This window comes from Orbicella faveolata, unplaced genomic scaffold (genome assembly GCF_042242905.1).
Source record: "Orbicella faveolata isolate gen_17 unplaced genomic scaffold, um_ofav_v1 contig_1, whole genome shotgun sequence".
Lineage (NCBI taxonomy): Eukaryota > Metazoa > Cnidaria > Anthozoa > Scleractinia > Merulinidae > Orbicella > Orbicella faveolata.
The window spans coordinates 36,518,266-36,533,204 of record NW_028301536.1 but is presented as its reverse complement, the minus strand read 5'-3'; the positions used below and the strand labels follow the sequence as shown (position 1 = coordinate 36,533,204).

Genomic DNA, 14,939 nt, shown 5'->3' with positions numbered 1-14,939 from the left:
TTAAGTGAAGATGTTTTCACAACATGGATGGTACTAAGGTTATTTAAGGTTAATGACCATCTTACAGCTTTGAATCCGTAGGCATGAGGTGTTATAGAGATGTTATGCTTTATTTCGTCGAACACTTCCTACATGAAAAATTAATTACAAATGGAAGATTAAAATGTTTTCAAGCCGCAGGATATAACGAGAAACGCCCTTGTCATGCACTTATTTCAAGGGTTAGCACATAACAGTCTGCTGAAAATGTGTTTTTTAATTATTTACAAAAGACAATTTAACCACAAAGTAAATAGATTTTCCTTTTCATTATTACTTCAGTTTGTAGTTAGGGGGAACGGACAAACTCAATGAAAATTTTTCATTTCGTTTTTCTTGATCAGATTAAAACTAGCCTTCACAGACGTAAACTGAAAATAGAGATATTACTAGTAATTTAGAGTTGCTACTGTCTTGGTTTATTCAATTCTTCAAGTTGAATAGTTATGGAAAATTCTTTACCTTTGAAAATTAAAGCGTCTTTAAGAAAGTAAGTCCCTCTACCCCACAGGGTGGGAAACACTCCCGTGTAGTGAATGCAGTTGGATTTTGTGTGTAATGACTTTCTTATAAGCCGGGATGATGAAAAGAAAATTCATAACTTTATTTTTATAAGCTTTTATTAAAACCTGGTTCTTGGAAATGGTTGTACGCCTAAACACATTAAAAGGAAAATACAAAATTGCCAACCAAAAAGAATATGATAATTCTGTAGTCGTATAGATTTCAGTGATATTATGTCTGTGTGGGGGGTGGGGGGGGGATGGGGGGGGATGGGGGGTCATAGAACAGCTGAATAATCACGTTAAAACTCTCAAAGAATACGTCAGTGCAAAGCACGCAAACGTGATAACAGTCGACAAGGTGCTGCAAAACCAGGCTTTGAGGAAAAACGAATTGAGGAAAAGAAAAAAACATAAGCAAAAGGTACGTCTTGCATTCTTCCTTGTAGTACATCAGCTACAACATCTACAGATTCAGCTCTAGCAACGCTCGCACCAAATGTGACATGAGCGATAAGACTATAAAATAAAAGTATATATATATTATTTTTTTGTTTCCTTTAGCTAATACATTTTCAGTTCCATCACTGTTAAAAAAAGGTAAAATCCAAAAGATGAATTCGAACTGGCACTTAAAAGTTCACGAGACTTAAAAACTGAAAGCGGAAAATACAATTCCTGTTGAGACGCGCGCAAACAAGCCCACTAAAGCCCGCACATTCCCTGCTTCCGTTTACATACATAAGTACTTTTTATGTCCTGTTTACCAAAAATGCTCCCTGTACATAAAATCTATTTTTCAATTCGGTTAAATATTTTCTTTTCTTTACGTGAAAAATTTTGTAGATCGCGTTCGTCGTATACATTGAACTCAATTCAGTTCTGAGTTTGAGTATCTCGATAGGAATTGAAAATTATCTTTCTCCTTTATATTGTTCGGCCAAAAACTTTCAGTGCTAAAATCTATGATTTGTCTACCATTTCTTGATAGTAAATATTTTATGTGTTTCACTGATATATACGTTGGTTTGTTATCATCAATTTTTGGGAATGTGATCAGTACTGGTATTATTGCATGCTGATAATGATATGCACACACAATATATGTAATACATTTATTTCTCAGACGGGCTGTCAATATCCGCAAAGATTACAATCTTACCTTTCCATGCATAGACCTCTCAAAGTAAGAATTTAAATTTCTTGAGGAGACTACGAATCACTCAAAATTAAAATTTAAAGTAGATCTATCATTGAGTTAACAGTACTTTCCACCTTTGTTTCCGAAGATACAAATTGGTCTTTGGAAGATAGTCATTCAGGTTTTTATTTTCATTAGCTTTCGCTAACTTGGTGCTGAAAGCTTTTTTTGTTCCCGATCCAACAGTGTTTGCATACATTTATTTAAACCATTTTAAGACATCTTGGGAGGTCGGCAAAAGTTCAAAGATTTTAGAAGCAATTAATTAATAGCTCTCGAAAAGAAAGAAGTTATACTGTTGACAAGAAAGGTTGTAAAAGGATTCTGCTCTTCGATTAATTGGACGCGAAGAAAATTAGGGCTTGTTCATGTACCTCTCTACTGTGAATAAAATCATTTAGCCCATTAAGAGCAGTAAATAATAAAGAAGATTTAAATTACACTCTTCCTCTTTTCAGTGCCCGAAGGTTCCATTGTTGAATAAAAATAAGAACTTAATTCACCATTTAATGCAATATCTTCCTTTCCAGTTGAAAGCTGTAGACAAGGTTGAGTCGAAAAAATGCATGAAAAAACTTGAATCTTGTTTGGTACGAATTGAAATTCAAAAGAAGATAAAGTCGGTGACAGAATCGGTTCTATAAAAGGACATCAACAGTTTATTTCCCTCGAAACCGTGAATCAAATTATTCTTCAACAAAGGAAACAAAAAGTTGTTTGCAAAGATTCAATTTAGCAATTATCTTTGTATGAACAAATCTTCACTTGACGTACACGCACTAAGCTGATACTTCCTCGGTAAGAAAATTGACGTTATTTGAGAAATCTGTCTCATGACAGTTTTGACGCCTGCGTGGTGAGTTCGTTAAATCTAACCGCATAAGCTGAGTGAGCTAAATTCATTTTTGGTTCTCTAAATTGGCGTATTGCCGACACAAGACTAAAAGCATTTTTCTGAATCCGATAGGAGCACACCTGACCTTTTCTGTGTGACAGCCGGTGGATTTCGCCCCTTAAGTCGTGTCAAATTTTCTTTTTCCTATTGTTCTTAATGCGGAAGTTAGTAAGATAAATTAGGCAGCCATCATTTAGTGCTAATTTCAAGTATTTAATCTGTTTAATCTGTGTAAACGAGCCACATTACCCAGAGCATTGGCAATATAAGCTAGTGAATAGGATTGCCAGTTGCATTCCCTTCTACGACATTTAACGGAAGAACATCGCTAACAAACCTGTTTCCCGGTAAGGATTGATGGATTTGACATTTTGCTAGCGACTCTAGTGGATACGAATCTTTGAAATGTTCTACATTTCCTGTATAGCTCTGGTTTCGTTGTGATTTGATATTTTGGAAAACGGCCAACTGAATTAACTTCAAGTCGAATTCATTTTCGTTCTTGAGCGTTTAAACTTTCGCGCTTCAGGAAGACATTTTCTTAAAACTTTGATTGACTTTTTGAAAACTGAATTGTGCCCGCGTTCTCAGGTTACAACGAAAGATCACGATGTTACTTATGACGAAGGTAAATCAGTAACTTTGAAACTGAAATATTTCGGTGTCCGCTTGTTTGGACGAACCAGTCATTTGACAGCTATGCCTAAAAGCAATTTTCCACGAACATTTTTAAGGTTAAGCCATTAATTATTTCAAGATCCATAGAACTTATATCTCTTCACTGATATTGACGTTATTCCATTTTATCATGTTTTTCTTTTCTCTGTTCCAGGCGGAATAATGGAAGCTAAAAGTCTCGTAGTCATTCTTCTTGTTTCGTGCGTTTTCGTCTCAGTCTGCCTGCAACCAGCCTCCTCGCAAGGACTTCGATGGGGAAGAGAATTTAAAGAAGAAAATCCCAAGATAGAGCGAGTTAAAGCAGATTATCTCAGGAAAAAGCAAATGCGAGAATCCTTTGATGACGCAACGGAAAAGGGTGAGAAAAAAATTAAGAACAAATACTTTTTTCTAAAACGAGATTTGTAGTTTACACGCAGTTGCACGACTAAATTCGTTTTTCAATTCCCGATTTCGAACAGAGCCAAAACTTAAAAACATTTCGCCTTTGCTTCGGGTACAATGTTGTGAGCTTTCGGAACTAATCAAGTTAACTTCCTGATATGTTTAACTAACTTACGCAAGACGTGTGATATGATCGTAGTTCAACCACTGGCTAAACTAAACATGCTTAAAGAACCATGATGACTGAAACACGAGCTTTTGGTTAAATAATTCCGTAAATTCCTTGCTCAGTTTTGATTGAATATGTGGACACTTGAAATAAAACTTAAACCAAGATTTCATTATTCTCTTAATTTGTCAATTATGTTTGGAGTACACGACAAATCCAGTAAATTGAAATACTTTAAAGACGTGCAGGTTGTCACCGATACTGCACGAAGAAGAAGAAAAACGATGACTTGAAAATTCTCTATGGTTGAAGACTTTAAAATCGCATAAAAATTACAATAAGCATAAAATTTACTTCATAAAACTGATTAATTAGAGAAGCTGCTTAATAATATTTTGATCCCGTTATCCTTTTAAATAAATAATGTATTACGAAGACCAGCCTATCAGTGAATTGTAATTCCTGGTCCGGCAAAGTTAGATCCAAGTTGAACGACAAAAAGGATTTTACCACAAATGACCATAAAAAAGTAAAAAAGTGCTAAATAAGTGTAAAAGAAGTCAAAAATGGTTGCATAACATACTTACATAAGTCGCCAGCACATTATCTGAGTATTAGCAATACTTTTTTTTCACAATCAATAGATGACCTCAAAACGCCCTTTTCTGGTTGTAAATATGACGACTAAGATTTATAAATAGTTAAAGGTCAGTTTGAAAACTCCGTGAGTGTGATTTATCTTAATATCGGCAAAGCCTTTTAGAAGGTGTCAATTAAGATATTTTTCCTTTGTTAGATAATGAATGGCGGGCGGGCTTAGGTGAAATGGATATTGGTTTTTGCCTAAGATTTTTTTCCGAAACTGCTGAAACAAATTGACGCCAAACAGATCTGCATAAGTGCAGGTTCGAAACATGATGGATGCTATATTAAAACTATACTGAAATAAAATATCATAATAGTTATAAATAGTTGATAATGTTCACCATATTTTTACATTGCAGACTTTGATTTTAACAGACGTTAAAGCTCTCATGGAATATCACCACAAAACGAAAAGGACTGAAAAAAATGATTAGATCTTAATTTGAATGAACTGTTATACGTTCTTGTAACAATGTTTGCTTTTATATACTGATTTACTAGTGCAGAAAATAGTTGAATGAAAGTTGTGAAATAAATTGTAACGAAATGTGACGCAATAAAACGCATATGGTGATGTCCCGAAAAAAATGCGCAGGACAAAAAAAACAACAACTCAGTGCTGTGTGACAAGTTGCTATTAGTTAACATGGTGCGTTACGACGTTAAACGCGATTCATACAGGGAGGGGGTCTCGTTGCATATCCTCCCCCCCCCCCCCCCCACACACAGATAACTTTTGAAATATTTCCATTCTTTTCCATATAACTGAAAAAACATAATGGAATTCCAAACTCAAAACTTTTTCTTGTAGGGGCCAGGGAGGGTAGGGTAACTAAATTCTACACAAGGGAGAAAAAAAATTGACCAGGAAAAAAAAAAAAAAACAACCAGTAGGGGCCAGGGAGGTCAAAATTCCAATGACCCACCATGTCGGGTTTCGCCAGGTCTGTTACAGATGGGTATACCGTAGGACATGATAATTACACTTATTAAGTATTTAGTATTATTATTACGAGTCAGACGGTTCGTATTTTAGAGTTATGCACGTGCTTACCTAGACAATTTATTGCTTGAACTTAGTCTGCAAAAAGTGTAATTTTATTCACTGCGCATGTCACGTGGTTTACCGCTAGCGTAGGTCGTTACTTGGCAACATTAGGGAGGGTGCGGCCTCGTATCAGTCCCCCACCAGCCAACCTCCTTCCCAGGACCTTTTCCCTTGCTCAGCGGGAAGGAGGTTGTCCACCAGCGTTTCTGGTATAGTTAACTCACAATGATTATCACAACAGTACTTAACAATGAATGACACTTGCATAACGTCGTTTGCCCACTTTTTATTAGTTATATTTTGGTAACTATGTATAGCACATAGAGCGAAATAGCGATGAAGTCATTCCTTAATACTTGCACGATTACATAGTTCAACCGTAGCGTGAGCGCGCAAAACAAAAGATTGTAGATAATCGTGAACCCTTGCAGTTTGCGGGCCCCATAATTAACTTCTCACCCTCGTAAACAATAAAAGAGGAAATAAAATACAATAACATTAAAAAGCTTTACTTTCAAGTTAATTTAATTAACTCAGCTCATTTCTCGTCAAATAATTGAAATTCGACCATGTTTGTTCCCAGGGTCAGATCCGTTTCCATCATATTCAGGAGTTTTGAGTACAGGAGTTGAGGCGCATCGTTGCCGAATAAGAAATCAGCGTGGTTCCAACCTTCGATTTCCTTGAAGTACTTCATGTTTGTCAATCGGTTTTTTAGGAGTTCTACATCTTTCGGGCTGGCCAGTTTGTCATTTGAACCTGAGAAAAGTGCTGTCGGAGTCTGCATGTTTTCCACTTTGTACTCCGGAGGTCCGAGCTGCATTGAAGGCAAAGAGATAAAATAATATAAAGTAAACAAATATTGCCGTGGGAACATTGCCCATCACGTTTCTTTATTTTTTATGAGAGCTAGATAGCCCGTCTTTCTATTAAGCCCCCGTTTCGAGTATCGAAGTATCAATATGCGCTCTCCCTTCTTAACGGCCAAATTTCAATCAGAACTAGGAGTCTGTAATACAACTTGAACATTAAAACGACTGGATCTATGTTAATAAAACGTAACGAGGGAAAAGAAAAGGATCTCGAGTACCTGATAGTAACGTCTAAAATTGCCAAAGAATCCATAGTCGAACTTAGTACATTTCTTTGACAGCACCATCTGTAACAGAACGTAAACGGCAATCAGTAATCGTTAACACTTTGACAACAACTGTTAAGACTATTAAGTCCTCTAAGTTAATGAGAAGAGTGTGAATATAAGTTAGCAAAACTCAGTATTCTGTTGAATAATCCCAGTCCGCGACTAAGAGCGTTTTTAGTCTACCCTGGATGGGACGCTAGTCCTATTTTTTAAGCTTTCTGTCGGCCCCGCTTTCTTGAGACTGGTCTCGCTTGGGAGAGGAGCGCAGGCTCAATTTTCTCAACAACGGACAAGTCTACTCATACCCAGCTAATATCACATCTTGGTACTCAAAAACAATGGCACAAAATTGTTTATTTCACCGAGATTGGCTCATAGCAGCGTTGTGGGCGCAGTACAGAGGGGTACGAAAAAGTGAGGGAATAAAAATTAAAGCACCGACTAGTGATCATCTTCAAGTAAACGCACCTGGCCAAAGTGAACAAAGTTCTTAAATGACGTGCCGGATCCCCAGTGAGACAAGATGACAGGGACTCTCGACTGAACAGAAATCAGAAATAACGATGTTAGTATATTAAATATTAAACTCCAATATTTCGATCGAAGTATGCTATAGAAAGACTAATTTCCTCTTTTTGTAAACTGTATGGATTCGTCTAAACAATGCTAAGCAAAAGGTCGAACTCTTCAACTCCTCTTTCACACGGTGGTTACTGATATCTTTATCGTATAAAAACAAGAGGACATATCAGGGATCCAGTGCACAGGACTGAAATTTGTTTCCGTAAAGAGATGAACTGAAACGGTTAGCAAAAAAGTAAAAACAATTTTGCTGCCTCTTTCAATACACACCTTTCTCAAAACGATAAATTTTCATAACCTCAAAAATAGTACATTCTTCATAAGTTTCAGCCTGAAGAAGAAAACATAATGTACGAAAAATGTTGCTTTAGGACTGGAGTTCCACCTCGGTCTTTTCTTGCCGTGTTATTAATCAGTTTTCAATGCAGTTATACTGTTGTGCTTCCATCCTCATCCTCGGAAAGCCATGAGCAGTAAGTTATGGCGTGACAAAGTAAACCCAGCATAAATCGAAGCGACGAAAGTTACCGCCTTGTTTGTATACTTTTTTTCCGTTGAAATTTTGCCAGGTTTACTTCGCCCGCCCCACTTTCCTACCCCTGGGTCTCTGAAGATGCTTCATCCTAAGGATAGTGTTGTCAATGGGTTCATACCATGTTTATGTTGGCGCTGTCAAATCCGAACAGCTCTTCTGCGAAGTCGTAACAGACCTTCTCCGAAAGGTCGCCGCCACACACTTCCTTCTCCGTCAGCATTTGTATGAGCTCATTAGTCATCATTTTTCCACCCTTGAGGGTCGGGAAAACTCGCTGCGGAGGAAGGACAGTCATTTTGCAAGATTAAAGTATATAGATGAACAAAGGTGAGAAACTTAGACAGTAATCAACACGATGTTGAAAAAGCTAAGTTAACAGCTATAGTGAATTCGTGTAGCTGACTTTTCGAGTGTCAGCCCTTCTTCAGGGCAAAGATGTCTGCCTCATGTACTGTATAGTAATCCAAGAGCGTATTTCTAGCCCTGAAGGCTGAAGTTTGGCACGTTACTCACGATTTAACACTTAAGGTTAACTGAACCTAAATCAAAATAGCTCACCACAACCGGCACATAACTCCTGGTTCCATAGCAAGAAGCGACTAGTTGTACTTCTCATTCCCCCTCCCCCCGCTCCACCCCTACTCTGGAGAGGATGCTACTCAACCGCGGCTACTTTCTTCTTCTCCCAGTATTAGTTCATTTTACCCCAATACCACACAGCTGTTTGGCTGGAGAAAGCTTTTGTGAGAGTTAAGAGTAATGCCTAATTAAGAAGACCAAGAACACAAAGTTATTCACTTCAGCACTCGAACTCAGACTACTTCCGCGCAATGTCAAAATTGACAGCAAAAAAATAAAGAGCACCAAAGATTTACGGTATAAGTCTGTAGACCAGCGTATATTATAAAATACAACTCACTATTATTGGATACAAGGCGTACGCAGCGGAGATGATGAAATCCGAGCAGTATCCAACGGTGTAGACTGGAGCCAAGGCGAAAAACATCCTTACTTTGCTCGCCAACTGGGGATTGCTAGAGAATCCTGTGAAGCCGATCAGAGTTCCCTGGGAGTGACCCACATAAAACAGCTGCTTCTCTCCGCTCACGTTCAGTGCATGGTTCAACATGGCCGGCAGATCATATTCAGCCATTTCTTGCCAGCTATAGAAAAAAAAAGGCATTTTACAGGCTAAGTGTTATGTTACACGATGAGGTGTTTTCCCCTCGAGCGGCTTTCTCCTGAGTGTCGATAGTATTTCGCATTTGCTTTTGTCTTAGTGATTGGTGCGAAAAAACAAACAAAAACAGACAAAAACAAAAAAAATTCGCGCCACTTTCTCATTCAGCTAGTCAATCAGAAGTAAACCCAAAACCAATCGTAAGCGGTTCACACACGTTTTCTTGCGCTTTACGTCAGCTACATGTATTTGTTTCGAGTTTTGATTGGTTCTCGAGATTACCTGTGTCCTTTGTGATTGGGCATGGTGATTACGTTGATGTCGGTTTTACCACATTTAATCAAATGCTATGCTTTGAGAAAGAGTGAAAGCTCGAAACGCCTTATCTCCTTTACCAGGGCAAGAAATGTGCCTTTTTCAAGAAGGCAGCTGAGAGTGTTTCACTCAGTCAGGTACAACAGCAAAACAGTTTGTTTAAAAAGTAACGGCCGGCTTAAAAGGTATAAACACATGTTTCCTAAAATTTGAAAGTTTACGAAAGGCTTTTAGCTAAGTGCTCACGAATTCTCTGGTCCAAGTTCACCAAATGACACTTTTTTTAAAAAAAATAATGTCTGAAATCAAAGACAGAACTGTTTTGTGATGACGTTATAACCGGGACGTGCAACCAATCAGAGAGCACATTGTCACTGCCACCGAGCAGACAGTGTCTTTCCATAGGTGACCTCTAATTCAAGCTTGCACACCGTACATTCCACGATAGGATAAAACGTGATTTACGCTGACTCGAGTTCACATTACCTCCAATCCCAGAATGCATCCTCACTCGGGTCCAGTTTTACATGCCTCTGTGAGTATTTGTTACCCCGGATGTTTCCAAGCCAAACATCAAAGCCCCTGTCTGCCAAGATGTAACCAAGACTATCTGAAGGCCCGTTTAATACCCAATTGGTGCTATCCATGGTCAAACCATGCTGAAGAAAAACAACTGGTTTGGGAGATCCGCCGCTTTTAATAGTGTTTCTGCCGTGTGGAATCCGCTGCAAGTTTAGAATGTAGCCATCCTGTGTGGTGACGTAATGTTCCTCTACAGGATAACCTCTGTCTCGGATCAGTTCGCTCTGCGATGTGGAAAGATAGATTGAACATTGAATGTATTTAGAATGGTTGGGGAGGGCACTGACTGAACAATTCTGCTGATCAAACTGTTTAAAGTGTCGAGTGTCAAGTATTTGATCAAGTTGCTTGATATTTACATGGGAACAATATTTACACCGGCTGCTATGTCAACTATCAAACACCCTAATCTCCTCCTATCCGAAGATCACTCTTGGTACTGACGGTTTTCATAACAGACTCCGCAACAGCGACCTGGGGAGTGAATCAGTAAACTCTGGAAAAAGAGGCCCCTTCGTGTGCTCAAATTGCTTCTTCGTATGCACGAACTGATGTGGTATGGCAATTTTGCCAGAATAGAGGAGAATCGAGCGTTTCAAGGTTAAAAAGGTATAGATAAACAAAACAGTGCCATGGATTTGAGATAGTCAAAGTATTACATGTATTTCACGTATTTCCTCCTGCCGTGTTGCCCTTGGCCTGGCCGCAACAAAACAAAAGAAGACTGTTATCTTACGATTGACAATACAATAAACAACCAATCAAGCTTCACACACTGAGAAAATTAACTTTCACGTCTTAAATCACTGGTGACACAATGTCCCCCATTCTCGGGTAATTTTGGCATTTCTGGACAGTAAGGTGCCATAACCAGCGATCAGGCGATCTTTTTTAAAGGAATGAGATTTAGAGAGGAAGAATACGATCACAGGTTAAAAGTGCCGCACTAAGACCTCACGCTAAGAGTCCTAGTAATTATATAACGTACTTTCGATGCAGTCTTCACAAGACTATCTAAACCGTTACATTATTATTGTTATTCTTTACCTCAGTTTTGTTTTAGTTGTTACAAGCTTCGATAATTAATCGTTGAGGTGACAGACGAGTTCACCTTGGATAGAAAACACAAGAGTGCAGTCACTGCACTCTTTTTTCTTTATATAAGCATATTATACTTTTTATATATGTATACAAGCATATTATACTGTTTTTCCGGCTTAGACAAGATATTCTCAACTTTTCTACCGATTTTAGGCTGAGAATATTCTTGTGAATACATACGTGTATTCTTAGATTAGAGGAATGCAAAGGGCCCTCTGCCGACAAAATGTCAGATTACCTGTCCTTTACATTCTTTTTATATGAGAATATATTTTATAAGAATATTGAGGCTGAAATTTGCGAAATTTTATACCCGAGGCCGAGATTTTGAAGAGTATAATTTTCTCTAAAAGGCAAAACTAGCTAAAAACAACAAAAACAGCATTAGCTATATGTTCGATGCTAAAAACATTTCTGGAAGAAGTTATGTGCCATCATATTAGGCTTTAATGCCTGTAGACTGCCTCCAAAATTACTTTTATAAGTCTTGTAGTATTTTGGCGATCCCGTAAGGCGAGTCAAAATACAAATCACGTGTAAATTTTTATCATTTTTTTTCCTAAACATTTTTCATGTCAGGTCAAAAGAACTGCGTGCAAAGGTAAAACATACAAATGGCAAAAAAAAAATAAATAAATAAATAAAATAAAATAAAACTGGCAGAAACATTTTGGGCTTTACGTCTTTCTTTGCTAGTTTACGACACCGGAAGACGTTCAGCCCAGAGTAGCAGCCTAAAAACCTCCAGTCTCATTGTAACGTCGGCACTAAGATGAAGCAAAATAAACAACAGAGCCAGTGTTCTAGTGATTTCAATTATTTGCATTAGGAAACTAACGTAAGAATAGATCTCGACGTAGGCCAAAAGGAAAATATAACCTAGTAGCGTGCTTAAGATGAATTTCTCGTGTTGTTCCGGGCATTAGGGAGTTTAAGAACCCACGACGGCGACGCCGAGGGCAACGTCGATTAAAAAATGAATTTATATTTTACCTACGAATCTCGCGGTACTCTAAAGACATTTACTATGTTTATCACTGATAAAACTATCACAAAGGTAAATGTAAAACACAGCGATAAATTTGAAATGTAAATTTGAAAATTAGCCGTCGTAGTTCACGTTCTCTAGACAACGCAGAATTTGGTCATTTCACGTTGTTGTTTTGCAGAGGACGGCAAAGAAATGTACCAAGAATTGTAACGTACGTGCACAGCCATTTTTGTTTAGTAACGTTCCCGTTGCCGTTGCCGTCGTGGTTTTCTTAAACTCCCTATTTTACGCAACAACAAAGCCATCTTTGAATAGTCCGGGTGGTTATTGTCGATATTTCTGAAGACGGAAATTATCGATTGTCACCAGCATACAATTTAATATTCTTTACGCTAATAAAAAAAAAATTACACAAAATTGGTTCAGCACTGACGACGTATGTACGTTTTTGTGAGGCCTTGCACCACATGGGAAAGTGAAACTAAAACTCGCCGGAATCGCCTTGAATGCAGTTACGCAATCCCCGTTTATAATGCTCATAGATCCCAAAGAGCCTGCAGACTGTGAAGTTCATGAATTTGGCATAGCAACCATTTATTCATATTTCCTGCGCTAAAAGCGCTGATAACCATTTAGAAGAACAACTTTCCTCATAAAGCTTCAAGTCAGTTAGACTAGTCATTGTTCCTAACGTAACAAAAATTGGTAATGAAAAACTATTAACACAATCGAATTAGTCGCGAATAGTCCGAATAGTGCAGCCTGGAATTAAAATAACGTTTCTAGGTATCTTTTCACACAATTAGGTTGGATAGTACGGTCGAAGGTGTGTCGGAGGAGGGGGAGGGGAGCTGTATAAAAGCAGTGAAGGGATAGCGCTCGCTCGTCTTATGACAGTCTCTTTATATTACCTCTGACCTGTTTCCTCTTTTCTCCGAGTGGGGCAAGATTGAAAAGCCGGAAACCTGACTTACATGGCGAAAGGGAAATGTAAGCATGTAGCGTAGAAATGCAATTAAACAGTCACGTCTCAGTCCATCTGTACGTAATTTATCAGAAAGTACTACGTGAACTAAATCCAACTAAGATTGGCACTCGGCATAAGAAGAAACTACAGAATTTGGTAGACAATGTGGTAAGATGTCTGCCCTGCGGGGACTACCCAGACTACCCCACTGATTCAACGCAGTCTATTTTTCTTTACGTTCTTAAATAGTTGCACCCCCTTTGCTCCCGACGAGACAAATAATAAATAATTCTACAAGAACGTGAACGTCTTATCTGTTTGGGTGCAAAACGTGTCACTCCACTGGATCGATTGCCGAAAAAAATATATAACACTTGAAAGTCGTCACCAAACGAACATGAAACGAGTTCAGAGTCCATTCTTTCTTTCTCAAAGGTTTTCCAATTGTGTCATATAAATGGCATACCGTGTTTTTTAAAAGAAGCAAAAATCATCTTACCGCATTCCGATAAATGTCGGGGTCCTCACTTTGTTCTTGAAGCTTTAAAGGCGCACAACTCGACAGCGAGAAAAATATTGAAGCCACCATTATGCATTTCGTCAAAATTTTAAAGTCCATTGTTGACAGGATTGGAGCACGCAATAGACAATTTATAATCTCTACAGCAGAAGCAGGCGAAGAAAACGAGGTCCAAAATCTGAGAAAAAAATTGGCACACAAATGAAGATTAACAAGTACTACGAAAGACGGCAACGAAGACATACAAAGTTAAGAAATTTGGAAAGATAAAATTGCGTACCTCTTCAAGACCTGAGCTGTTGTCTTGACAGATTTCGATCCAAAATGCCTGAAAGTTTTTATGGAGTGCGTATTAAATGAACCTTTACAGTATCCGGTCACAAGAAGTTTTACCCACATGCTGCGCGGAATTAAGTTACAATATCTCATCAAAGAGATCGAACAACAGGAAAACCAACAGCGAAAGGCACGGGAAGGAGATTTGCGACCTCAGTGACTGACCCATGTCCCTGATGATCATTTAGTGTTCAAACTAAGAATAATAACTGGAAAACACCCTATTACAGGAGATGCTAAAATGAGAGACTTCACTTCTTCCTCAACACTGCTTTTATTTTAGCTTTTAATGGTATGTTAGGATTTTTATTGCGCAACACGCAACATTGAGTTAACACTATTCTAGCCAGCAGTCCGGGCCAGCAACCGGATGTCTCAAAATTCGGTGATGTAGACTGACGCACGCTACACTATTCTTGACACGTGCTTCGACACGTGCACGGTAGTGAATGTCACAATTTAGAGGCTGTTTCCATCGATGATTACGTTTTGTTTCGGAACACAAGACAAAACAGAGGATAGATTTCTGAGTTTTTTGGTTTCATTGTCTAACCGTAACTTATTACACGACTAAGTTAGTTCATGCAAAAACTTTGTCACTATCGTAGTCCAAAACTAAACCAGCAAGACGCCTAAAGGCGATTCCGTGGGATGCTTTGGCTAGGGAGCGTAGCATTGGAATGAATTGCGAAGTTACAGTAAAGTGTCACGATTAATCAGTTAGATCAGCCATAGAAATCACTGTAGAAGGTCTTGAAGAAACGGTCACTGTGTTTGCAGTGGAAAATAGGGTAGGCGGGAAATTACTGTGAGAGAAGAGCATCCTTCCCCGGCTCCTATTTCTTCTTTCCGGGTGATCTAACTGAAATAATATTGCAACGTGGAAAATGAAATTTGTTTTTTTTTCTTCTAATGGGGCCATATCACTTACGTTGAGAACTGCCAGCAAATCTTGAGACATGAATGGTAACGCGACGTTTTAATTATTTGAAGACTAAAATATTGTGAAGGGCTGTATTGCCATCAATAAACGTAACGAATCTACTAAAACATTGACAGACTAAAGCAATGATTGTCTTTTATATAATTAGGAGCCCTTTTTTTTGTGAGAGAAGAACTGAAGCACA

General features: G+C 38.3%; 2 protein-coding genes across 5 annotated transcripts; one reads left to right on the top strand and one right to left on the bottom strand.

Annotated features, from left to right (window-relative positions):
* Positions 1 to 827: 827 nt before the first annotated feature.
* Positions 828 to 5,126, top strand: LOC110045044 (uncharacterized). 4 transcript variants are annotated; one of them, XM_089274543.1, is made up of 4 exons: positions 828 to 966; positions 3,471 to 3,674; positions 4,514 to 4,576; positions 4,874 to 5,126. In XM_089274543.1, the coding sequence occupies exons 2-3, from the start codon at positions 3,479 to 3,481 to the stop codon at positions 4,555 to 4,557; spliced, it is 240 nt and encodes a 79-aa protein (XP_089130669.1). In that variant the 5' UTR covers positions 828 to 966; positions 3,471 to 3,478; the 3' UTR covers positions 4,558 to 4,576; positions 4,874 to 5,126. The 4 variants fall into 4 exon arrangements, with proteins under 4 accessions (XP_089130669.1, XP_089130674.1, XP_089130667.1 ...); XM_089274541.1 differs by lacking the exon at positions 828 to 966 and adding an exon at positions 2,844 to 2,985; XM_089274548.1 differs by lacking the exon at positions 4,514 to 4,576 and having other exon boundaries at positions 833 to 966.
* Positions 5,127 to 5,833: 707 nt separating this feature from the next.
* On the bottom strand, positions 5,834 to 13,899 carry LOC110045008 (lipase member K-like). The gene is made up of 8 exons (XM_020750595.2): positions 13,757 to 13,899; positions 13,456 to 13,654; positions 9,802 to 10,121; positions 8,740 to 8,983; positions 7,939 to 8,094; positions 7,172 to 7,243; positions 6,653 to 6,721; positions 5,834 to 6,379 (listed from the first exon to the last, which is right to left on the bottom strand). The coding sequence occupies exons 1-8, from the start codon at positions 13,873 to 13,875 to the stop codon at positions 6,101 to 6,103; spliced, it is 1,458 nt and encodes a 485-aa protein (XP_020606254.2). The 5' UTR covers positions 13,876 to 13,899; the 3' UTR covers positions 5,834 to 6,100.
* Between the last annotated feature and the right edge of the window lie 1,040 nt (positions 13,900 to 14,939).